The sequence below is a fragment of the Ornithodoros turicata genome, chromosome 4 (assembly GCF_037126465.1).
Source record: "Ornithodoros turicata isolate Travis chromosome 4, ASM3712646v1, whole genome shotgun sequence".
Lineage (NCBI taxonomy): Eukaryota > Metazoa > Arthropoda > Arachnida > Ixodida > Argasidae > Ornithodoros > Ornithodoros turicata.
The window spans coordinates 21,363,721-21,389,904 of NC_088204.1; the positions used below are offsets into that span (position 1 = coordinate 21,363,721).

The 26,184-nt window shown below is 47.1% G+C and overlaps 1 protein-coding gene across 1 annotated transcript in view; it reads left to right on the forward strand.

The window, feature by feature from the left end:
- The window catches only part of LOC135392792 (uncharacterized), a 32,969-nt gene extending 8,591 nt beyond the window's left edge, over positions 1 to 24,378 (forward strand). The window contains exon 2 of the mRNA XM_064623508.1: positions 20,770 to 24,378. Coding sequence (XP_064479578.1) covers positions 20,770 to 21,207 — 438 coding nt within the window. The 3' untranslated portion in view covers positions 21,208 to 24,378. The remainder of the gene's footprint in view (positions 1 to 20,769) is intronic.
- Positions 24,379 to 26,184: the final 1,806 nt, after the last annotated feature.

Below are 26,184 nucleotides of genomic sequence, written 5' to 3' on the forward strand. Positions count from 1 at the left end.
TATGACGGCAACATTATAATAAATGCATCCGATATGTGTAACCTCTTTAACCAATACTTTTGTAGCATCACAGACCAAGTCGAGTATATACCTGCAGCGAGAAATGATTTAGTTATGCTACCAGAAAGGCGCTCACCAACATTTTTCTTGGAACCAACGTGTGCAGAGGAAGTGGAAACTATAATGTTAAACATGAAAGTAAAAAAATCCACTGGGTACGACAACATTTCACCCAGGTTCTTGAAACATTTTCGACATTATCTTTCAGGGCCATTGTCTCGTATTATAAATGACATTTTCTTAGAAGGAGTGTTTCCGGCGGAACTAAAGGTCGCTAAAATCATACCAGTACACAAAAAGGGGGATAGGCTCCAGATTTCCAATTATAGGCCCATAGCTGTGCTGAGTTCACTCAGTAAGGTGATCGAAACGCTTCTCCATCGTAGACTGTTAAGGTACCTTGACAAACATAGCTTCTTGTCGGAATGCCATTTCGGGTTTCGCCCAGGTAAATCTACAGATTTGGCGCTACTCAACACTGCTGAGAAAGTTAGAACAGCCATAGATAGAAAAAATATTAATAATGGGCATATTTATAGATCTAAGGAAGGCGTTTGACCTCATAGATCCTGAGAGATTACTGCTGAAACTAGAACTGTACGGAATAAGAGGTGCGCCACTGTAAAGCAGTAGATAAATATGATATGCCGGTGATGTGACTAGAGACTTTGTTGCTTCTAAATACCATATGCGGAACCATACGACCGACAACGCGCTATAAATATTTTTAATTTGCCATGAAAGATGTAGCGTAGTGGAGTGGTGCGACGCCTGGTGTCAAACAACCCCCTGTACAGCGGGCAACACTGAAATTTGGTATTACACACTATTACATCTGAACTTCGTTATTTTAGTAACCATATTATTAGTTTTCCCGTTCACCTATGCATTCTGAAACCCCAGTGAACAGTGTTTTTTGCGAAGTAACCCAGCGCTGGCCACTGTTCGATGGAGGCTCCCCTACTTCTCTGCTGCACCTGCGCGCTCCTTCTGTTCGCGGCCTATTTCGAACGATCAAACTCTCTCTGTGAACCTCTGTGAACAAACAAGTCCCGACGCTGTCTGGCTTCTTGAATGTCTGACACATTTTTTTCAACGGCTTAGCATTTCATTTCAGTTCGCTTATCCGTTTATCCTCAGATGTGGATCGTTGTGCGGATTGCAGAGGCGGATTTTATGGTGGATTGTGGTGGCCCAGTGTTATACGCATGCAATGTGGTTGCCGCCGTATGTGTCAGGAGTACGTATTCGTTTCGAATACCTAGTACAGTGTTGTCCGTAATCTTGAATTGTAATTTTCTAATTAACTTGCACCGTCGATTGGAATGAAATTTGCGCAGTTTTTGTCCTATTGGCTTGGACTATCGAATAGCCACACTAAATGTCTTTTGATCGCTGCTGCTTTACAGTGCCTTTAACAACTGTCAGAACCCAGTTCGTATCAATAGGCGATGATAAATCGACTAGCCTACAAAACATAGTTGGGGTACCTCAGGGTTCAAACCTGGGCCCTCTGCTTTTTTTAGTTTTTATCAATGATCTGCCAGAGTTCTTGTCAGCAGAGTGTACCCTTTACGCGGACGACACCAGCGTGTTTGTGGATGCCGTAACCCTAGAAACACTTCACCACAAAGCTAACCAAGCTCTTAACAGACTGTCAATCTGGCTGTCTTTAATAAATAAGTTAGTTCCGAATTTTTCAAGAACTAGCTACGTAGTGTTTCGACCAGTACAGAGATCGCTTGATCTTGAGAATTCAAGTGTGTATTTTAGTTGTCACAGGCTCTCTCGGGCAGAGTCGGTAAAGTTTTTGGGTGTCACACTTAATGAGCACCTTAATTGGCAAGAACATGTTAGTTACATTACAGGGAAAATGTGTTGCGGCCTACAGGCACTGTCGAAGGTTAGAACCTTTTTTCCCGCACGCATGCTGGTCAATATCTACAATGCTTTGATCCACTCACACTTAAACTATGCTCTCGTGGTATATGGACTAACCTATAGCAGTGTACTTCAGCCTTTGCTAATAGTTCAGAAGCGTGCACTGAGAATCATACTGGCCAAGGGTCCCAGGGACTCGATCACACACGCCTTCTCCCTATTTTCGGTTATGGATGTCTTTACACCTATCAAAAATAAATTAATTTTACTAGTACACAAATTGGTGTACTCCACTTGTGTACTTAGTTCTGTTTCTCTTACATATTACAACACAACTTATTCGTCGCGCAGAACATACATGCACCTTAGAATGCCCTTCCCAAGAACTAATTTTGGTATATATATAGATTTAGTTATTGCGGACCAAAATCATGGAATGAATTACCAAAAGAGCTTCGGCAATTAAATAACTTTTTCTTATTTGGACAGCGACTACGAGCACATTTAACCGGGCATTAATACACCGCTATCTTTGTCACTGTTTTACTGTATGATATTGTTGTCGCTAGTAATGCATGTCATTTAGTATTACTGGGGCTAGTCATTTTACTTTAAGTGTTAGCGTTGTAGTTGAGATAACTATTGCTGATGCTGTTAATTTGTTGTACAGCTCCCGTCAACCTTAATAATAACACTGCAAAAAATTCAGTCCCATTTCGGAGCGCGATAACAGCCACCCTGGAGGCACTGGGAGAACGTTAAATGAACAAAATCCTTGCGTTAAACTAGCAGATTAATTTTGTTCAATTAAGGCGTAGCGCGATCCAAGGAGGGACAATCGGAAGCCTCGGAAGGTCAATCAAAAATGGCGATGATGATGATGCTACATAGCCCCCCCCCCCCCCCCCCCCCCGCCGGAGGAGAGCTAGTCTCCAAGTGACTATCTTGGGTGAAGGGCTGGACGGGGGATGCGAAGGTGGAGAGAAACTTGCCAAGGCTTCAGTAGAAACGTCCGGATTCAAAACATGGGCCGGCTTTAGTCTGTCGTTAGAGACAGTCTCCTCTCTGCCGTTGACCCTGATGATCGAGGTCTTGGGGGTTCCCGAGAGAACGGGATGAGGCCCAGTGTATGGCGGTTGCAGAGACCTGCGTACGGCGTCGGTCCGCAGGAACACGTGGGAGGAGTTCATGAGATCGGGGCTGACGTAGGGAGACCATAGGTCGGCATTTTTCGAAATATTCATTCAACATCACATCATGTCCGGTCTTGCCCACAGCCCATAACATCACATCACCATCACAGCCCATCACATCATAACCCATCATTCAACATCAACATCACAGCTCATCAAATCATTACCCATCATTCAACATCAACATCACAGCTCATCACATCATTACCCATCATTCAACATCAACATCACAGCTCATCACATCATTACCCATCATTCAACATCAACATCACAGCTCATCACATCATTACCCATCATTCAACATCAACATCACAGCTCATCACGTCATTACCCATCATTCAACATCAACATCACAACTCATCACATCATTACCCATCATTCAACATCACAGCCCATCACGTCATTACTCATCATTTGACATCACAGCCCATAACATCATTACTCATCATTTTACACCACAGCACATCATATCATAGGTCAGAATTCAACATCAGAACTCATTCTGACTTCTGAGTTCAGCTTCACTGTGTATGATGGACTTTGAATCTGAACTCCAGGGACCGGTTATGAGACTGAGGGCCTTGTATGCTGCGCATGCTTGCGTTTCGGGGCGACGACTTGGCTTCGGCGACTGTGCGTCCCGGCGGCTCAAGGGCAGATGTCATCTTTTGGGTAGCGGCCGTTTACAGTGACGTTCGTAAATTAAACAGGTGTTGTGTTGTTTGTGGTGTCGCGGGCGGGGCTTGGTGGGGCGCCCGCCCACTGCACGGAGCGAGCCCTCGCGGGGCGGGGTGGCGATGATAGGGCTGTACTGAAAGCGTGAATGCAAATCCAGGTGCGTAGGGTGAGGATTGGCGAGCGGCGTGGCGGTGGTATGCCAGGTCTTGGCCTAGGCCTCCGGTGGCTTTATGGTAGAACTTTCTTCGCGCTGCGCTGCTGCTCATAGAGCTGGGGCATTTCCGCTGAACTGGGGCATAGAGCATAGAACATTTCCGTCTTCTGCTACGTACGTGGAAGCTGATGGTTGTGTGTGGGAGGGGGAGGGGATGAAACTGCTCATCGGTACTCGGTGGTCCCCTGTTTTTCTGCGTGCGTTGAGACCTCCATTTTTTATTTTATTTTTATTTTCCTAGTCGTGTGGTTTTGATGTGCTGCTGTTTGAACTGCGGCTTCTAAATTAGTGCAGTGCAAATATCTAATAAGAGTGCGGATTTTCATGCAAATGCATGTTTTGTTTTCGCTCTCTCTTGCACATTGCGCTCGTATAATCACAGGGTATAATAATCAGGGCTCGCGTAATAATCAGGTTGTTATACAGGATGTTTATTTTAGCTTATATAGAAAAAACTGTGAGAGCAGCAAAGATGTCGTTTTTCCAGCGGAGTTCTACAGCCAGGCGGACATCCTCTGGACGAAAGCGTGCAAATCCAAGTGACTAGTTACCTAAGATTCATTTGTTAACCTTTTAATTAGGGGATTTCGGGCAAAAGCGAGATGGCAGATTGAAGGACGATCCTAGTTGCAAGCCATTTCACGTTTAACAAATCCTGAAACACGCACGTGCGCAAAAATATTCATCCCCGAATTTTAGTATGCAAATGAAACGAAACCCAAACCGCGATGACCGGGAACGCGTGGGGTACAGTGCTCACCCCACGTCAGTCGTCAGAGGGCAACGTGATTTGGAGCGGTAGAGATGATTGGAATAGGTGTCGCTCAGCATGCCAGATAAACCGCTTTCCCGTTTTGGTTTGGCTTGATATCGCCTATACGACGTGGGCCGGACAACATCAATATCAAGTTTGTCACGCTCTATGTCAAACCTGGAAGAAACCCGCGCACCCATACGCAATTCCTTTGGGATCGTCGTAGTAATCAGTGATCCTAATCCAGAACCGGAGTGTATCAAGAACTCGACGGCGCTCGAAAGGTCAGGCCGGAGCCGGACAACGGTTTCGGGAGTTCGGACCGTCTATATACCCATTCCATTGCCACGATTAAGTGTATAAATGTCCAGGCGTGAGAGCACACTGTACGTGAGGCTGAATCATTCTACAGGTATTTTCTTTTATGTGACTCGTCTCTCTTGCAGTGTCTTCCTTGAAGTGCCGAATACAGTTCACCGACCATATACGTGCGGACCATCACAGTCGTCACTTTGTCTCCTATTTTGTAATAAATCTGTTACGCTGTTACTGACAGAAGGCAATGCTGAACGTCGTACTCAGAAACAACACACAAGTTCGGATAACAAAAAGACAAAAACAAAACTGTGTGCAATGAAAAATTGGGGCTGCGTCCCGAAGCTGTTTAGCATTATATATTGGGTTGCCGGCTGTACCGATGCAGTGTACGCGTGATTATAAACCAAAATTATGCATCTCAGTTTCATGCTACATTACCCTGGACAGTTTTTTCATTTATGCTTGCATTCTGCTTTTGCAAAAAGTAATATAAAACTGTCATGCTATTTGGAAGCGTAATTTTTGGGCAGTGTGAACGAAAAATCGTAACGCAGAAGTGCATTATTCTGCCGTTGCCGAAAACAACGTCGGGCAATCGATGCTGTCATTTTGTTCACGTGACAATGACTTACCCAGAGTTCATACTGCACGATACCCGTCCCATAATACCCGCGCCGCTTCTTTATGCTCTGGAGCCAACCCCCACAACGCACCTGTTCTGAAGCGATGCAAGTCAAACAGCGCGAGAGCGCCAAGGTTAACCCTCATTTTCTGTCCCTTACGGATGCCATCCATGTGCAGCGCCACAGAGTCCCCAACTCCAAATACAACGCTGAACGGCAAGCCCTTCCCCTCCCACCCCCTGATATATCCGATATAACAGCCCACCGAGCCATCCTCACAACACCACACCTGCTCTGAGGCGAGGCGACGCAAAACTTGTAGCGCGAGCGCGCCAAGGTCAGCCCACCCCCCTGCTCCTTGTCATTCATCCAAGTGCAGCTCCGCCCAAACTACCGAGATCCAGACTCCAAAGCCTTAACACAACGTTGAACTGCAAACATCCCTCCCCCTCCCACCCTCCAGAAGCAAGGTCACGCATACAATTGGAGCCTTCCCGCCACTACCGGTAAGCTCATATTATCACAGTACACGAGAACAGGTACACTGAAGATGGAGCACCATATTCCTGTCTAGTCAACGCATACTTCTATAGGCAGTTGTATGCACGCCCCCCCCTCCCCACCCACGACTAATGTCAACCCCACACCCTAAAACGCCGATTTCAACTTGAAAAACCCATCGCAGGGTCTTCAAATTCAACATCTCATCTTCACACATAAGTCAACATCAAACTCAGCATGAAATCATTGCCCGTCACTCAACATTAATGTCACCATCACATCATTGCTCATAATTCAACATAAAATTCAAATTCACATCACATCATTACCCATCATTCAACATCAAACTCAACATCACATCACATCATAGCCCATCATTCAACATCAAACTCAACATCACATCACATCATTGAATCATTCAACATCAAACTCAACGTCACATCACATCATTGCCCATCATTCAACATCAAACTCAACATCACATCACATCATTGCCCATCATTCAACATCACTCAACATCACATAACATCATTGCCCGTCACTCAACATCACATCATTCTGAGTGATGTGATGGTGAATGATGTCAGTGATGGCCATCATGATTGAATTCGCCGACCTATGAGGGAGACTGGTTGTGCCGCTCGCGAGGCGGGGAAGGTCGAAGGCAGCGGAAGGCTTGCTGCAGCTTAACTAGGTAGGCTGCCGAGTCACCTGGGGAAGGCGTGGTCTGGGAAGCGTAGAACCTTTGTAGCATCATCGTCATCGCCGCGCACCGAGCTTAGCACGGTCCCCGTGCGCTGCGAATAAATCACTTTTCGATTGACCTTCCGAGGCTTCCGGTTGTCCCTCCTTGGATCGCGCTACACTGGTGACCCGGACGTTAAGCTCGGTGCGCGGCGATGACGATGATGCTACAAAGGTTTCTTCATGGCCCCAAGGGTTGCTGTAATCGCGCTCGGGAACGAGACCATATTTTTTCCAGTGTTATTATTAAGGTTGACGAGAGCTGTACATCTGCTACATACCTGTGGTTTCACTTTATTACACTTGTGCTGATAGGCTGACCCACAAGACATGTAACGCAGTTTCCATATTGTTTGCCCGGGAGGTACCCGGATTCGAATCCCGGTGCCGGCTGTGCTGTCTGGGGTTTTTCCTGGGTTTTCCTCAGACGCTTTCAGACATATGTCGGCACAGTTCCCCTAGAAGTCGGCTCGGGACGCACATTTCCCCAGGGCGTCAGTCGTGACGTTGCCCACATACGTGAGGCCGACAACGGCAAGCCCTTTCAACATCACCACCACCACCACCACCATATTGTTTGCCCACACGGGACTACATAACAGGCTGCGGCCTTGTAGTCGCACATATCATCAGTGTACGAGCAATGTGTCAGTAGAAAAAAAAATAATAATAAATAAAAAAAAATGGTGAGAGAGAGGGGACGGGAGTCGAGCTCGTTGAGGGAGGCGGGCAGTGTGGTGCAGGAAGGGTGGTAGTGTGCGCAACGGAGAAGAATGTGCTCGAGATCTTCAATAGCACCGCAGTGACTGCAGTAAGGAGAGTTACCTTGTTGCAAGCGGTAGCGCCACTGTGCTGTGAAGGCCACGTCGAGGCGCATTCGATGAACTAATCCGGCGTCTTGACGGGAGATATGGGCTGGCATGCGGAAAGCGAGCGCTGGGTCAACTCTGCTCAGCATGGCGGGGGGTAGTATGTCGGCGGTACGTTGGCGGGTAGCCAGAGGAGTCACAAGGTTTCGAAGTATGGACCGCCGATCGTCTCTCAGCAATGCAATACGCGTCCGTGTCCGAGATGAGAGAGCTGCTTCGGCGGCGCCGTCCGCCAGTTCATTGCCTTCGACACCGCAATGGGCGGGAACCCATTGGAGAGCGAGCCTATGTCCTGCTTCGTAGACAAGGTTGTAAGCGGTTAACACATCCATAACCAACGGGGCGGAGGAGCCGCCTCGGATGCCAGAATTTTCAATTGCTTTCAATTGCTTGCAGCGCAGGTGCTGAGTCAGTAAAGATCACCCAATTCCGGGGTGGGACTGGAACGATGTGCTGCAAAAAGAAAAGTATGGCATAGAGTTCCGCAGCTGTGGATGATGTACAATGCCAAAGGCGACGTCCTTGAACTACACCTTCGTCGGGAATGACAAATGCTGACGCGGACTTGCCATTTCGAGATGCGCCATTGGTGTAAGCGGCGGCATAGAGGTGGAAAACTTCGCGTCGACGAGAGCATAAAAATGGGCTCGAAGGACTTGAGAGGGAACCTGAGCTCTGCGGACCTGGAGGTCAGGAAGACGTGGGAAGGTGGGTGGCACAGGCAGAGACCAGGGGGCGTTTGGCGGTGTGACAGCCCTAGGTGTGAAGCCGGTAAGAGCGGGGCGTGTCCTCTGCGCCACGCGATGGAAAGCACTTTCAGGACGGTGTCGAATTTTCCAGCGGAGTGGGTGACGGGGAACGTTCGCACGCAAACGTAGGAAGTGTCGAGCCGTTTCCCGCTCACGGAGGACCTCCACCGGGAGTTCTCCAGCTTCAGCTAGGACTTGCCGTGTTTCAGCCATTCGTGGAACGCCAAGGCAGCGACGAAGGCTTCGGGCGAACAGGGACCGAAGGGTATTGAACGATGTTGTAGAAACCCTATGCAAGACTGGAAGGCTGTAAAGCACAGTCGCCCTGACCAAAGCCGCGAGAACTACTAAGAGGGAGCGTTGATCACAGCCCCAGCCGAAGCCAGAAAGATGTTGAATGGCAGGAAGCCATCACTGCACTTTGGTTTCAAGGTGCTTAATGTGGCGAGCCCAGCGCAGGTGGGAGTCCAGGACCACACCAAGGAAGCGATGGGAACGCACAGGCTCGAGCTTCCGTGCACCAACCCAAAGAGGGAAATTACTCATAGCATTGTGGGTGAAAGGGAGCTCGACGCACTTTTCGGGCGAAAGGTCCATTCCAAGTCGCGTAAGGTAGAGATGAACGTTGTTTAAGGCTTGTTGTAAACGGCGCTGAATGGCTGGTCGTGACTTGCCTACTGTCCAAAGGGCAACGTCATCGGCATACACGGAGAATGCGACCTTGCATGGAACTATCGATTTTAGTCCTGCCATGACCCCATTAAAAAGTGTAGGACTGAGAATGCTTCCTTGGGGTACGCCTTGACGAACAGGGTGTTGGGGCTTTGGCCGTGAGATGTGCGGACAGCAACAGTTCGGTCCGTAAGGAAATCGTGAAGCCAGCTGAAAAGTCGACCAGGTACTCCAAAAGACCGCAACCCGTGGAGGACACAGATGTGCGAGACCGTATCATAGGGGGCGCTTAATGTCCAGGAAGACCGATACTACGATCCGCCGATGAGCACGAGCATGTTGGACGGTAGAGCGTGTCCGACGGTTGGGTGTACACTGGTGGAAGTTTCTATGCAACGTATTGACAAGCGGCCGTTCAGCCTCGCGAAGATCTTTGGACCGTGGCCGAACGCTGCCCATCAAATGCAAGGCCATCGTCTTCTTGCGGAGTACTTGCACTCCACCGGTCTGGTGACGGATCTCTGAAAGTCCCCCCCCCCCACCCCATCATCGTCCCTCCATCCGTTCCCAATGTGCAATAAGGCAGTGTACCGCCTCAGCGGCGGTGAATCGCCCACCTCATCACCATCGAATGTATGTGTGTGTGTGTGTGTGTATATAATACACATTTTCAAAAAGTATTTGTATTACTATATCATAATACTCATTTTCGTGGAGTATTATGTATTAGTATTAGTAAGGGCCTGAGCTGAACTATGTGAGCAAGCGGTAAAAACTGGTCATATAGATTAGGTCTCGATAATCCAGAAATTCTAGCTCGTGAGGGTCGTTGGGGGTGGGTGGGTGAGGAAACAATTGGGATCCCGGCACATAAAGATAACTAAAGAGGCTATGAATAGGCATCCGCACACCCTACCGGGGCGTACCACATAACCACACAAACATGTACCACATAAACTCGAGGCAAGGAATGAAGAAAGTGCATGACATTAAGAGGAATGCGCTAAGGTCGATAACATCAATATCTAGCTCCTTTCAAAACCACGAAAGCGAACCCCGGGCCTTTATTATACAAGGACCAGGTTCACGGCTATTTATCCTATACGAATCGAGTAGCTCCCCGGATCGTTATACAACCTCAGAAAGACCCGGAACAACAAGCAATGCTCACAACATCACCAACGCGTGTCGTCCACTATATATAGGTAGTCGGCTATGCTCTGCGGATCATTTGTGCGCGTCTGCCGTAGGTTAATGGTATAAGGGCATCGATTCTGCCCCTGGGAGGATTGTTTGTATGTAGTACTTGAGCGTTTCCATATATACACCTCAAGTGTTCAGCGAATAATAAGTGATTCGTTGTGTGATAAGTGTGATTTATATTCGTATATTAAATGTGACTTACGTAAGAGCCGTATACTCAAATTTTACGAATATCTGTCTACGACACTCACCGTTGAGAGAGCGTCAAGTGTTCCTGGCATAAGGTGTCTGGTCGTTTGTCTATACAGGGTGTTTCATCTAAAGCGATAAAAAATTCTAACTGGCGACGCACTCGCCGGAGGATTGTGGGACTTTCGGCAATTACATTCTGGGAACTTTTGCCGCCATTTAGGAAGGCTTTGGACAATTTTCAGTTGAGGGAAATTTATTTTTGTCAATTGAATTTTGAAAATTGCCAAGCGAACCTCACTGTTTTTTACAGAAATATGAAGTCCTCCACAAATAACCGCAGACACAACAAAAACTATGCACAGTATCGCAACAGAAATAATGGGGAAAAAATCAGTAACAATTACGCTTTAGCCCCGCCCGCTTGATTTTCCCAAAGAAGCGCGCGCCAAATGTGCGTCTAGAGGAGGAAGTGTCCCCGCCTTTTGCCTTCTTTGTGATATGACGGGTGTTTTGCTTTTCTTTGCGATAAGACGGTTGTCACCAGCATCCAGGTCAAAGCGCGGGAAAGAAAGGTAAAACAAGATGCGGGAACACTTCCTCCTCTTCCCGCATCTCCCGTGCGCTCTTCTTTGCGACAATCGAGCAAGTGGGGCTAAAGCGGAAATTTTAGTAATTTTTTTTTACTATTTCTTTTGCGATACTGTGCATAGTTTTTGTTGGGGCTGTGGTTATCCGTGGAGGACTTCGTACTTCTGTAAAAAAAAAGCTTAATTGAAAAAAAAAAATCCCGCAATTAAAAATTGTCCAAAGCCTTCCTAAATGGCGGCAAAAGTTCCCAGAATGTTTCCAGTTTCCAGAAGGTAACTGCCAAAAGTCCCACAATCCTCCGGCGAGTACGTCGCCAGTTAAATTTTTTTATCACGTTACGTGAACCACCCCGTATACACTTTGGCTCGTGAGCGACCGCGCACTCTTCGAGCCATGACGAATTCCACAGGCATGCGTTCATTATGCGAGCAAACCGAGCGGAACCAAGGGCGCGATGTATTTCACAGCCGGAAGCGAGAAGTGAGAAATGAACTGAAGAAGGAACGGGTGCCCCATCTATTATATATTTAAAAAATCCGTGTTAGCACAGCGAAGTAACTGTATATGGCTGGAGCGGTGCACATACCAGTACATCAGCAAGGAATAAGAGACAGGTGGGACATCATGCGTCCTGGGTCGACTTCACGGGGCACTGCGCCGACATATTTCGGGAAAGTCTGCCGAATAACCCAGGAAAAACCTGAGATGGCACCGCCAGCGGTGGTGCACGACCCCGCCCCCTTGTAGCGAGACTTTAAAGTAGTCCAGAAGTCATTTTTAACACCCAGTTTTCTTCCTATAAAACTGTTAAGTAGGCCAGTAAGATACACCATGCGAAGTAATTCACACCACAGAGTCATAATTATCGCAGAAAATGGATTCAAAGTACGTCGCAAAAAGCGACCGTGCGCAACGGCGGTACCAGCCTGTGATCTGCCTGGAACCTCGCGCTGACGCTATAAGGAGAACGCTCGCTGATTGGTCTAGAGGAATGTTGTCTGCTACTCCTCTGTTGTCTGCTACTCGGCTGTTCGGGGTTCTGAAAAAGCCTTTCTCCACGCTCCGTAATGATTCGGTCGCTCCTTCTATCCCCATTTCTCTGGGACAACTGGCAAACCTGGTTTACGGCGGCAAAGGGACAAGGCGCTGACCCTCACTGACCGGCGAACCAGAACGAGTTCTCCTTATAACGTCATCGGTGACGTGACATCATACCTTCTCCTCCTCGTAATAACTGGAGTGGCGAGCTAAGGGTGAAGGCGCGGACCCATGTTTATGTGAGTTTTTTTCTGGGAAACAAATTGCACACATCAAAACCTTTGGCGCCATTCGGTAAAATGGCACACACACTTTCATCAGACGTCTTAATCTGACAGTTTTTTGGACGGCCCTCTGTACTCCTTTAAAGTTACCATGAACGAGCTAATGCTGGGTTCACGTCGCTGGTCTATCTGGTGTGGAACATGCTCCAACAAAGTCACTCGGCTTCCTTGGGTTTCGAAACGGCAATAAACTCACGTTCCTGACGCGAACTCAATAGCGCACATTTTACCTCGCTCCCGGTAAACACATATCCAGGGATATCGGGAAACACAGTGGCAGTGTTGCTACGCAAGGCAGACACATGAAAACGCTCCCCTATGAGAGCTCTCGCCCGGCGTACGCAATTAGACTAGATTGGATTTGACATTCCCCACGGGTGCTCGTTTGCGAGTGACAGCTAAGCGAGTTTCCAAAGCGGTCGAAGTGCCAAGCAGAAATGATTTGTTGCCAGGGTAAGACAAACACGAAGGCAGGCAGCAAGCCGAGGTGGGTATAAGAAGAAACATCTCCTGTCGGTGTGGTCGTATATTGTTGGAGCTTCCCGCGAGAAATTATGCGGCAACAGATATTAAAGGAACACTAAAGTGCAATAATTTCTCCTCGCAGAATGAAAGATGGCGGAAGGAACGGGAGTCACCCAGTGTCGTCCGTGATTTATGAGCGGGAGAAATCGCGATGTACGCTGCCTATCTCTTTTTCATGCCGGCAACGCGGAGCGCCCTCTCTTATTTGGCCTCCGCAAAGTATTTGTCCAATCATCGCGGGAGATCGTTTCCAGCAGACCAATCCGAGGCCCTTCTGCATTGTCGCGCTTCTTGAGAAGGAGAGGGACAGCTTAAATCGCGTTTTCTTTTCCCTCATAAATGTCGCCAAGCACGCAACGGATGAATGCTGTTCCTTTCGTGTTGCCATTAAAGTAACGAGATATTTATCTTTCTGCGAGGAGAAATGTTTCTACTTTAGTTCCTTTTTATTAAAGGAGTAGCGAAAGAACACCGAATAGTAAATTAGTTTTGTTTTTTTCGTTTTTGAATTTTTTTTTCGTTTTAATTTCTTGAATTTTTCGTTTTTGGATGCGGTGGGCTCGGCGAGCAGGCAGGCTAGGCAGACAATGATCTTTGCGGGCCTGTAGCGCGCTCGGGAGATGTCTTTGATCTGGACGGCGCTCTAGAAGCCCCTCAACTCTTTCAGTGAAAGCGTAAGAGAATGAGTGAAGTCGACGTCGCTCCATAACGCGCTGGGACCCGACGGAATGGTGATATGGCGGGAGCTCCGATCGTGTCCCTCGCTCGGCGCTGCTCCCTACATTGCTCCTACGTCACACCGTGCTCCTTACGTCACGATATCAGGTCCAAGGTTACACCGCTCCATACAAGGTTGGTCGACCCTAATTACTGATTAATTAAAGCGCCAGTATAAAAAAATATATATATATTTCGTATTGTAAACCAACAGCGCTCAGAGGTTCAGCACGCGAAACATGAACGACGTCAGTGAATAGGGAATCTTAGTGAGTCGTTCTTGCAGGAACGAAACGATCGAATCCACCCATACGGAACGTAATGGACAAACGAAGTGACTTTTATTGAATCGTATAAATCGCTCCTTCGGTGTTCAGGTGGCCTTGATACTGGTCGTCGAACATGGCCAAATAAAGAGACGAGACAACACACAGCACTGGCTAGCAACAAAATGATTTTATTGACTTGAGTAAATTGGGTATAAAAGAGCAAACGCTACGTCAATAAAATTATTTGTGCTTAAACTACATAAAAGGACAAAGAGACGAGACAACATACAGCGCTGACTTGCAACAAAATAATTTTACTGACGTAACGACGAGCCAATAAAATCACTTTTTTGCTATTAAGCGCTGTGTGTTGTCTCGTTTCTTTGTCCTTTCGTCGCTTTTAAAATGAACGGAAACGTGTTGTAACAGATATGTGACGTAATGCGCACAATTGTGACTTGACAGATATTCGTTGCATATCTTACACCTTATGCTGCTGTCAACTAAAGTGTTTACTCTTGAGCCTTATTCTCTTCTACCCGGCTAGCACTCACGGTGCATTCGTCATCATCAATCTACCGAACGACAGCACAGCGAGTGCTGCGTACCAATCGGATACAGAAGAAAAGGGAATACTGAAGCCTCTCTTGTGGCTGTTCCTTATCCTCCGTCACCCCCGTGTGTGAAAAGGCGGATGAACAGCCGCGTAGCTGAACGAAAGAGCCCATACGCAAGAAATATGTAAACCGAAACCAAGTAATTACTCGAAACATCACTGTCGAAGCGGATCTTTCTCTGGAATATTTTTCGCTGAACGTTCCCATCGGTAACACAGTGGCCAGGCGTACATCCTTTCGAAGAGCTAGAGTACGCAACTACGAGAACAAGAATGACCAATTACATAAAATTCGTTAATTATCCCTTTAATCAGGATATTTCCAGCAAAGGCGAGGTAGCAGAATAGGACGCAATTCTCGTTGAAAGTCATTCTACATTTTAAAAATCGTGAAACGAGCGCGCGTCGTGAAATATTCATCGCCAAATTTCGTTATGCAATTAAGCCGAAACCAATACAGCGCGCCTGGCCTACGGTGACTTCTAGGCTGCAAAGCGGTTGATCTGGCCAGCAGATCAGATCAGCACCTACTACAATCATCTCTGTCGCTGCAAAGCACGTGACCCTCTGACGTGGAATAGACCTCTCCCTGTTTTTAAACAAATGACGTCATAATGTTCGACAGCGCCACCAATTTGGTAGAGTTGAACTACGCTTGAAGCTATAGGGGCGAACAATGTCGCTCCCGAAAGCCACGGTGTTGAGGGGATTACGATAATCCGTGAAAGGGACCCCACCTTCGGTCCTACTTTTCTTGCAATAGGAGGCAGCGAACAAATGCCCATTCGTGGAACCCAGCCCTCCCTTTCCGATTTGTTTTGGTTTCAGTCTGTCTACCAACGTCATGATAACGTTTCTCGGGTAGAGGTCGATAGGCCGCTGTCCTCCCTGCGCTTCAGATTAGTTTCGGTTTCGTCTTATTTGCGCATCGAAATTCCCGATGAATATTTCAACGCCCGTACCCGTTTCAAGATTTTTTTTTTAAAGAAGAAATCAAATGCCTTTCAACGAGGATTGTCTTCCGTTCTGCTATCTCGCTTTTGCCTGAAATTCCCTAATTAAAGAGCTAATTACTGAATTTGTGATAATTAGTCACCTGTAGCTACATACCTTCTTCGAACGGATGTCCGCCTGGCCGTATAACCCACCTGCAACAACGGCATTTGTGTAGCTTTCGCAGCTTTTTAATAAAAATATGCAAAGGATAAAAGAGAACACCCTGTATCTCGTTATCAAAGGGACTGCAAGGTGAAAACCTATAGAAACTGTGTTCATTTCTGAAAGCTTGCAACTTGGACGCTTCGGGTACGTATAATAGCTCTGCTGTACACTGAACATTTTTTAGCAATCTAATTTCAAAGATGGCTGCGCTAAGCAAAATTTGAGGACTCCAGGACGCGGCAACCCTGAGGCGACTCGTGTGCCATGTATTCAGTATGCGAGCAACTAGCCTAGCCATCTGGCGGGTCGTGGACAGCTGCAATCAGTGATTTCCCCAGAAATTTACTTCTGGAGGGGTGCCGAGCTTTCAAGGGGGGGGGGGGATTATACTTTGTGAAGGTTCCACTTACGGAATTTTTCTTAGACACGGAAAGAATCGTGGCACAACGGTGACATATCTGCACAGCTTTCCCGGTTTATTTGTACATGTTATTACGTTAGAACACAGTGCATTAGAATACAGATCCATTATGAACGGCATTTCAACATTAAGATGTATAATCACACGACCGAAAAAGAAAAGAACTAGCACCTTGTCTCACGAAGCTCAATGAACACCTAGCAACCAACAGTGAAAACCTTAGGATACCTCGCTTGATTGAGTTGGGCGCAAATGGTTCTTGATGATCCACATTGAGTTTACGTGCCCGCACGCATTCTTGCTAGTATATGCGCGCAATATCTGCATTGAACAGTCACTTTCAAATGATTTTGGACAAATGCATGGTACGATCATCTGCATGACTGCCGTCCTACAACAAGTTTGACAGTACAGGATGTAATTTGCTGCGCCGGACTCACTACCAGAACGTGTTGGTGGCCAAGAGGGGTGGGGTCACCTGAGAAATTTCAGTGGTGGTGTTGCAAAAATGCAGGGAGGGTGTACACCCCCTCTGGGGGGGGGGGGGTGTAGGGAAATCCCTGGCTGCAACGTGCACTTCGCCGTCGAAGGTGCACGGTCAGCAGAGGCGGATCCAGGGGTGCGGGCGGGGGCGGTTGGACGATCGCCCCCCCCCCCAAAACGTCAAATTATACATTGGATTTCCCCTTCTTCCTCTCCCCCACTACCTGCTTCGACAAAGAACCCCCCCCCCCCCCCAAACCGAGGGTCTGGATACGCCACTGACGGTCGGTGCATCCTGGAACACAAGAACGAAAACCAGACATCCGTAGAAATCGCCTGGATGCGAGGTTTTGCACACAGCAGTGATACCAAACTACTTTCACAGGTTTTATCACCTGGTCACTCTACACACTCCGGGACCGTGAGTAATGGCGGAGGAGAAGAGAGGAAGGTCAACAGATGGCAGACATCGTGCAGATATTCTTACATGTTAAACAGTTTAAACCGAACTAGCTGCTGTTATCCTCCAAACGCGTTACGTAGACTTCAATATCACGTGATACCTGTGATACCTGTACTCCAATCCGAGGCGGGCTCCCACTGTTATCCTCGGCGAACGTAGACGGTCGCCACCGTTAAGTTTCTAAAAGTGTTCGAAATTAATTAGTACGAAATGTATGGAGAACTGAGAGGTGATCACATGTGTACGTGTGTCATCACAAAGTCAAGTTCTGCATGGTGGTATTACGTTTATCGAGCGACAGTCGACAGTTTATACAGTCGAGCCCGTTTATAACGATATTGACGGGAACGCGCAATCTGATCGTTACATCAGAGTATCGTTAAAAACGAGCTTTCGAGAAATTGCCGCTCCGGTTCGCGTAAACGAAGTAGAACGCCCGCGTTTGTTGTGAGCGCAGAAGCATATTTTATCTAGCTCTAAATTGACGCAGCTGTGTGTCGAAAGCTTTTGATAACATAACCGCCGATATCGTGTGAGGCGCCGCACCTCTTGAGATCGACGACATCGTCCATTGCTCGTCATCCAATGCCGTAGTCATCACCGTTCTCACGATCGAGACTGCGTGGTTCGTCAGAATGCGCCTCCGCCACGGGTAATCTGTCGACGCGTGTGTGGGTGGCGACACGCAACTGTCTGCCAATACACGTTTTCGAAGCCGCGGTACTTCACAACGCACGAAACCACCACCAGCACGAAACCCGTAGAGCGCATACAACTTCGGGTCTTTCGAGCCACGCGTCTTTCCTCGTCACTCGGAACCAGGACGCCATCGTAGCAAGCATGCAGCAAAACAAGAAAAAGAAAAGATTGAAGACGGGAGAACGATGTGGAGAGGGAACACGTTCTCTATTTCGCGCGAGCTCCTTCCGTCCTTTCGAAGTCGCGTGCCTTGCAACGCACGCATCTAATCCCCGGGAGTCATGCGCGGATAAACGCACTGCGTTTTCACTTTAGCGCGCACGGAGGCGAAGGCTCTTGAAAATGCCAATGCAATTCGTTTTCAGTGAAATGGTGCAATCTCGCTTTCTAATTTTCACGCGTTTTACTGGCCGCCGGGAGAATTCCGATCGCTATATGCGAGTAAGCGCTTTCGCGGCGATCGTTATATCGATGTTTTTGTTTACATGTAGTTCAATGGGAGAGCTGACGGGAACCAGCAATTCGATCACAATATCAGAGTTATGGTTCTATCGAAGATCGTAATAAACGGGCTCGACTTATCTTAAAACATGGTGGTTATATTTCACTTTACCATCCTGTTAGTTTCATCATGTGGGCAGTCTGCATGAATGCTTCAAGCGCACCTAAAAATGGTTTGTGTCGTTCGTGAACTACAGTACTCTGGAATATTGTATTTTACAAGACACAATACTATAATGAACGTATTTATCTGTTGGGCTCCACTGCCATCTGCCAGAAGAAACAGTGAACTCTTTCTTCGACGCACTTTGGCCGTTTGCGACATTCCCCGTAAAATAATTTGTTGCAGTCTCTATTATCAAGTTCACATTCATTTCGCTCATGCTGTAACAAGCTTCAAGGCAAGAAAAACTGAGTGCGTTCAGCGGTTAAGCAACCAGATGTGGAAACAAACAACATGCAACGTTTCATATCTTAAATGATCTCATTAATGCAGTTCATAACTCATAAGAGACGTACGCAATACATGTCATGCGATGCGCATGTCATCAGATTATGGGTCGAAGCGCGTAAGATCGTATATAACTTCTGAATGAAACAGTGGCGTCGGAACTATTTTTGCACTGGGGGAGCAAAAAAAAATGCTATCATCATCATCATTTATTTTCCTTGAGGGCTCCTGCAGGTAATACAGGGGTGGTACACACAGGCTTCTCGACAAGATGCACAAAAGGGATCTCTGCTCCTCACAATCAAAATCGCCATACAGGCTACCCGACAAATTGCACAAAAGTAATCTCTGCTTCTTAAAATCACATTCGCCGGGCTACCAAACAAGATGCACAAATCCTTAAACTCAAAATTACCGCACAGGCTACCTAACCAAACAGCTTTTACGTCAGTCTTGTCAACTTCACTTAGCTGTAGGGGTGGGAAGTCCGAAGATTCCTCGAAGAGGCCTGAGACGTCTTCTTGTCGGTGGGGTGTCTTCTGGCATTTTCCTCGACGTCACACCGTGGCAAACAACACTTGCACACGTCACAAAAATAATCTAACTGCACGGTGCAGCAACCTGCAGTTGACACTTCAGACCGATCGTCGGGCCATACCGCTATTACTGCCGCCGCCACTATTCCCAAACTTCCCCGGCGGGAAAACTGCTACTATCCCTCTCGCGTTTACATTCTTCCGTCTTCCAGACCAACCACGGGACGAGTCTCTCAAGCTCATCCAACAAGCCCTTATAAAACCTCCTTATAAACTCCACGGAACATCCCTCTTTTCTTGGGCGGGAAAGAGTCACGACGCCACTGTCACAAAACCCCACTATGACCGCTTTACGTAAAAAAACAGTAATTTACTTCCTTTCCAAATGTCAGGGTGCAAAGACAATTCCCAGGTCTGGGGGCCAAAAGATTCTGGGCGAAAACACGTGGCATCGGGTTACCGTAGACGGTCCGAACGACTCGAAAATGCCATGCATGGTCTCGCCGTAGGGGGTCGAGAACTACCCTGAGGACGCACACCCGGACTGTCCCTCCAACGCGTCTGACAAAACATCTGGAAGCAATAAGTTTGGGGATCCCGAAGCTGTCATGGCCAACTGAACCAGTTCCTGTTGCAACAACTCTTCTCTAACTCGCAACTAAACGAAAATTCACACAAGAACTTGTCGCCCTGTGGTAGTGCCCTTTGACTGGGGGAGCCGTGCTACCTGATCTGTAAATGAGGGGGAGCCGTCGCTCCCCCTGCTCCCCCTGTTCCGGCGCCCCTGGAATGAAAAACACACGAGCATGCATCTACACCACTGATCACAGTTGTAAAGTGATACAAATATCGCATGCAAAGTTGTTCGTGTTCACGCTTGAACAGATTCATATGAACTGGTAACTGAAATCACATTTTTCGGTTCAGGTTACGGTTAGTTGCCGATGGTGAATTGCGGTTACATTCCAGTTATGGTTCTTGGAAAAAATATGGGTTGATTGCAGTTTATGGTTCCGATTCGGTTCCAGTTCCTGCGGTCTTCCAGTGCAGAGACAGACTGCCGCAGCATATTGCGATGAATCTCCTTCAGTTTGAAGCGTTTCAGAAAAAGGACGAAAGCGAAGTCTGTCTAGTCTGTAATTCTCTGCTGTGTCATCCACCCTTTCGTACTTGTTCTGAAACTCTTCGAACTCAAGGAGGTGGAGGTGCTATCGTCGTCGATGCCACTATAGGTTACTCCATCATCATCATCATCATCAAAAAAAAAATGTAGGCCTGTCCATAGCCTCCTATATACTTATGAAGGAGGACGAAGTATATAGGAGGCTATGACCTGTCGTTATAACCATCCCGCTTTGTTATGCAGGTGCCGCTACCGTGGTCCGGGCACGCGGCCGTTGGCCGTTCAGTCCCAGCCATTGATTGCCACAACGTCACCAAGCTCCTCCTTTCCATCACGGCCAACCTGACAGCACGCACTTCAAATTTTACGGAAGGCGTCAACAGCACCAGCACGGGTGGTCCGTTGGAGGCCAGTCAACGGCAAGCGTTGCTCTACATTGTGGTCGTGCTTTTCTTCTACTCGTTCGGCATCGGGTTCATGATGATCCGTTACATGCGGCAGGAAGCCAAGGAACAGGAAGAGTGTAAGATGTACAGAAGGTATGTCAATGCAGCGCACGAGCAGTACCTCAACTCAACAAACAGAGCGAGGCTCGCGAACAGACTGGCTCTGCAAGCGCTCAACACCGTGAACGCCATCCCGCAGACCACCCATGTTGGGTCAAAGGTGACGTTTGTGTGATGAGGTACCGGATTCGATGTGTTGCCGACATCGAGACGCAGAGCCCTTTCTCTTCACTGTCAGTTTCGGTTTATTTTACGAGAAAAGAAAAAAAGAAAGATCATGTAGCAACGGCAAGCCCGTGTTGCAGACCCATATTCAAAACATCATACAACAAAGTAACATTGTCTCGTTAGGAACTGTCACGACAGAACTGCAGATGTCTTGGAAGATTGTGTTCAAAGCGTCACCACGGGAGTAAATCTCGTGTTTTCAGAATCCTATCGAATTTATGCTGTTACAATCCACGTGCCATTGATTTATAATGTCGAGAAGTATGATGTCACGAGGTGCCCAACGGACCACACCTCTGGCAACGCTGCTCCTCCAGGGTCGATTCCCATCTCCTCACCACGGCTGTCTTTCAACGTGGGGTGGAGAGCGGAGACGCACGCTGCTGATGCGGGCGGAAGCCATAGCTCTCTGTGACGTCACTCGTGTTATCCGAAATTATATGATGCCTTGCGGGTTCTTTCGAAAATTTGTGAAAGCACGTGATGCTCACTGGTGGCATTTATATTTTCCGTAGATAGCGTTTGAGCCAAGTTAGTTTTTTTAACGAAATAATTTTTATTTTCACAAATATTATTATCACTTTTTTTTTAGTCTGTAGTGGCACTTTAAATTTGTCTCAGTATTACGATCAGTAGCCGCTGTTATATTTAAGTGTAACGTGCGAGCTCATGGCCCACGAGGACGATTGTTGCCACTGGATTTGAGACAAGGGCCTAGTGCGCATAGAGCACCTTCGTTGAGCACCGTGGGTTTGCAGCCGAGAAAAGTTGCAATTGAGGTAACCGCCGTCCCATACAGCTTGCCAAGCCGCTGTCATGAAGCCGCAAATGTGTGCTGAGTCCGGGACCCAGTCTTGAAGTCAGCGGCAACGTTCCACCGCGCTGGCATCTGCATGAACCGTGCTGTTTTGCGTTCCAGTTAAGTCTGAAGGTGACTTACTTCAAGCACTTTTTCAATCTTCGAGTGAGGGCTCGTCGGAACCACAAGTCCACAGTGTCACTTATCTCTTCAGCATCAAAACATGTGGTTAGAATTTTGTTCCCTTTCTTTGAGGAAGGTAACATGTCTGTAGAATTAAGGGGACACTAAAGAGCAAAAATTTCTCCTAATGCAATGAAAGATGCTGTCCGTGATTTAAGCGCCAAGGTAACCACCATTTTCGCTTCGTCTCATGAGGTGGCGAGGGTGCCCAACCAATCAGCATGTGAAATCATTTGCGGACCAATGGGAGAACGCCCTGCACTGTCACACCTTTTGAAGAGGAGAGAAAGCGCAAATTGCAGTTTCCTTCGTGCATAAATCAGGAACAATGGAACAGATGAATACCGTTCCTTTTGTATTGCTGGCAAGGAGAAATTTTTTTTACCTTAGTGCCCCTTCAACACGTATTTGATGCCGTCTGAAAGGCATCTCATTGCTTACTAATATTGTGGAGGGATGACATAGCATTTAGAAGCACGTTGTTACAAAATTATTTTGATGTGACCCTACATTTAGAGAGACATTCTCAAAGACGAGAATAAAGAGCATAATTATTTCGAAGACACTAAACAGCCACCGCCAACAGACGCAACGTCTGTAACACTTTTCCTAGCAGCTATCTGCCGTTTATAGGTTCGACCAAGTGGTAACAGCAGCTGAAGTGACAATCTACACTGTCACTATACTATGAGCCACTACAATCAACCAACGACGAAACACCTGTACATTAATATTTCATCAATGCAAACAAAAAAGAAGAAAATTAAAAGGGAAGTCTTGTACATTGTGACTTTGGGCGAAGTGTTACTACCAGGGCTCGAAGCCGTAACTGAACCGTAACCGAAAACCGCAAAAAAACATTATTTTTTTGCTGAACCGGACCCGAACTGTAGACACTTTTTCTCTTCCCTTCAACGAACCGGAACTGAACCGAAACAATATGATGCAGTAACCGGTTTGCCAGACGGTAAAAACGCCTATACCTTCCCACTCGACTGCCGCGCACCAGCTCCCTGCATCGCTCAGAATCTTGTCGAATTCATAGAGTGGACAAATTGATAAACCAAGAAGTGGTGAGTCCATGCTCCTCCTACAGCCTCGCCTCCAAAAGGTTCACGACATCCTTGCACATTTTTGTGACTCGAGGTGTAAAAAAAAGGATGTGCTACACGACAGCTACACTTTGCATTGTTGCCCCGGCTGCTTCCTTTCATTCAGCGTCGCAGTGTGAAGGAGACGTAAATTTTAATAGTTCACAGTGACATCCACAAGCAACGCAGACCTCTAGAGACCACGGGAAAGAGGTTGGTGTGTGGTCCAGAGCATGAAGGAAGGAAACGCAGGGGCGCCCTCTTTTTAACGGGGAGCAGCGTGCCGGCCTGCGCATGGGACTCTGGGATACTCCTATATACGACGTGACCACGTGACTGCTTTCTTCACTTTTTTGCTCTAGAAATTGGCGACAGCCTTTTGCACTGGAGTTCAATGATATGCTGTATGCCATTTCCTAGCACTTTTCGGTACAGTAAAGGATGATCTGCTGTGGAAGCATGGTTCTTTGTACCTACGAAGTGTAGAGGCGAGGGTGTAAGAGAAAGGAAGGAAGAGCAAGCCATCGCCGGAACCTGATATTACATCTCGCATGTGGTACACTGAGTAGCACAGCACACGTAAACCAGTTCGAACTGATTAATATTGGTTCAAACCATTATTTTGGTTGCACTAATCCCAAACACAAACCGAACTGATAACCTTGAACCGGAACTTGAACCCGAACCCCCCAAAATAACGGTTTCGAGCCCTGGTTACTACCACTTTATCTACATATACTGACGCAAGCGTACTCAAAACGCTGCTGAATAAAGCCGTGAAAAAGGAAGGAAGTAATGGGTGCACAGGATTCGTAAAATTTACATGTGGAAAAACGTGCCTCAATTAATATTGGAACGGTGGCCAGAAGGGAGATGTGCCGTTCACTTTGCCAAGCCCAAAGGGTGGGGAAGTGGGGAGGGTGGAAGGGTATTTGGGGTGTCACGGAGTAATGCAGAACTACTGTCCAGCGCAGAGAGCATGTGAGCTTCCCTCAGCACCCTTCATTGAGAAGCTCGTTGTACAGTGCTGGACAAAAGTTTACGGAACATGCTCCGGTGAATTCCTCCCTCGGAGTGACACGCTAGCAGCTTATGGGACCGTACGGACTTTCAGACATGTGCCTAGGTAACCCAGTCACCTGTTTACAAGTCCATATGGTACCCTTCGCTGCTAGCATGTCACTCCGAGAAAGGAACGCGCCGGAGCATGTTCCGTAAACTTTTATCTAGCACTGTACCACGGTAATCGCCAAGACATTGGGCGAAGTCATCCCGTGTGGCTCTGTCATCCACTTAGAAATGAATGCCCATTTTTAGTAGACAGTGTTTAGACGCTTGTGTTTGCCAAACGATTATACAATTAGTACTTAGTAAGATGGACCAAAAACAAAAGAAACACGTCTGGGACCAAGTAGAACTTTTTTAACAATGCAGCCACATGACCACAACTAGTCCATATGACAAAAAACAATCATTTGACATTCCTCGACATATCAATGATACGGAGCTTATGACACAAATGTTACAGGCTTGTTATGTACACATACGGAGAGGTGATGGATGAATAACTGGACCATGTGCAGTGTTTATCTGCTGTGTTTACGCAGGTTGCTTGTGCCTTGTATGGCAAAACGGGCTAGGATGCAAAAATCTGCCTGCTTTAGTGGCCTCGTGGCCTATCTCAAAGACATATGCTTGTCACCAGAGGTAGGTAACGGTGTTTCCTTTCAGGACTACGAATGTATTTGGTTTATTTTGCTTTACTGCCCCTTTAGTACAGAACGTGGCGTTTGTTGCAGACGGGTGATTGTGCCAAAGTGACTTTATATGTGCATCGATGTACATTACTGAAAGACTCATTACTATTAGATCCTGGAACGCGTGTCTCGATAATGTACAGAATTTTGTTTTGTGTTTCAGCTCTAACAAATATCTCTAAGGTGGTTTTGAAATAAAAAGATTTTACTTATTGCACAAACAACAACTTATTATTTGCATTCAAATAAACTGACTGCACGGTCAAGCTGGTTCAAGTGTGTGCTTTTGAGGGTCTGGTGTACATGTCGTGATCGGGTACAGGCAGGGATGGGCATAAATACACTTTTCGGGTATTTAAGTATAAATACAAAATACTACATGTTTTCATGTATTTAAATACTGCCTATAAATACTTTATGATGAAAGTAATTAAATACAAAATATAAATACATTAAGACAGTATTTAAATGCTGTATCTTCTTCCGTAAATACTTTGAGCCGTCCAGGCACATTATTCTTTTAAATTAGTGTATAAATAGAGCCATCTGTGGATGCATGTCTGCTGCACACAATGCCCACATATTTCTTTATTTTCCGTGATACAGATTTCAGCATCTTGCGTGGACCGACTTTCCATTGAACGAAAACGTCCCCTTGAGTCTCAGGAGCAGCGAGAGGGGTACAAGACAGGACGGACACGGGACAAGAACCGACGACGACTCAAAACCAGCAAATGAACACTTTATTCAACATAGAGAAAGTGGAAGAAGCGATAACGAGTTCATTAGCAGGTTTTGAGTTGCCGTCGACTCTTGTCCCGTGTCCGTCCTGTCTAGTACCCCTCTCACTGCTCCTGAGACTCAAGGAGACGTTTTCGTTCAATCGTATACACCAGCTTGCTTGCCTCCTCTACTTATGTTCATCGACTTTCCATCTTCAGCGACAACGGTGAGAAACCCCCCGTTAAAAACTGTCTGGTGCGCTGCATCCATTGTCCTGAGTTCCCAGTGAATGACTAAGTAGAATTGCCGCTAAAGGTGCATTTGAAGGGTTCCCTTTAGACACCAGGCTTTGTCAAGTGACGCAAGAGGGT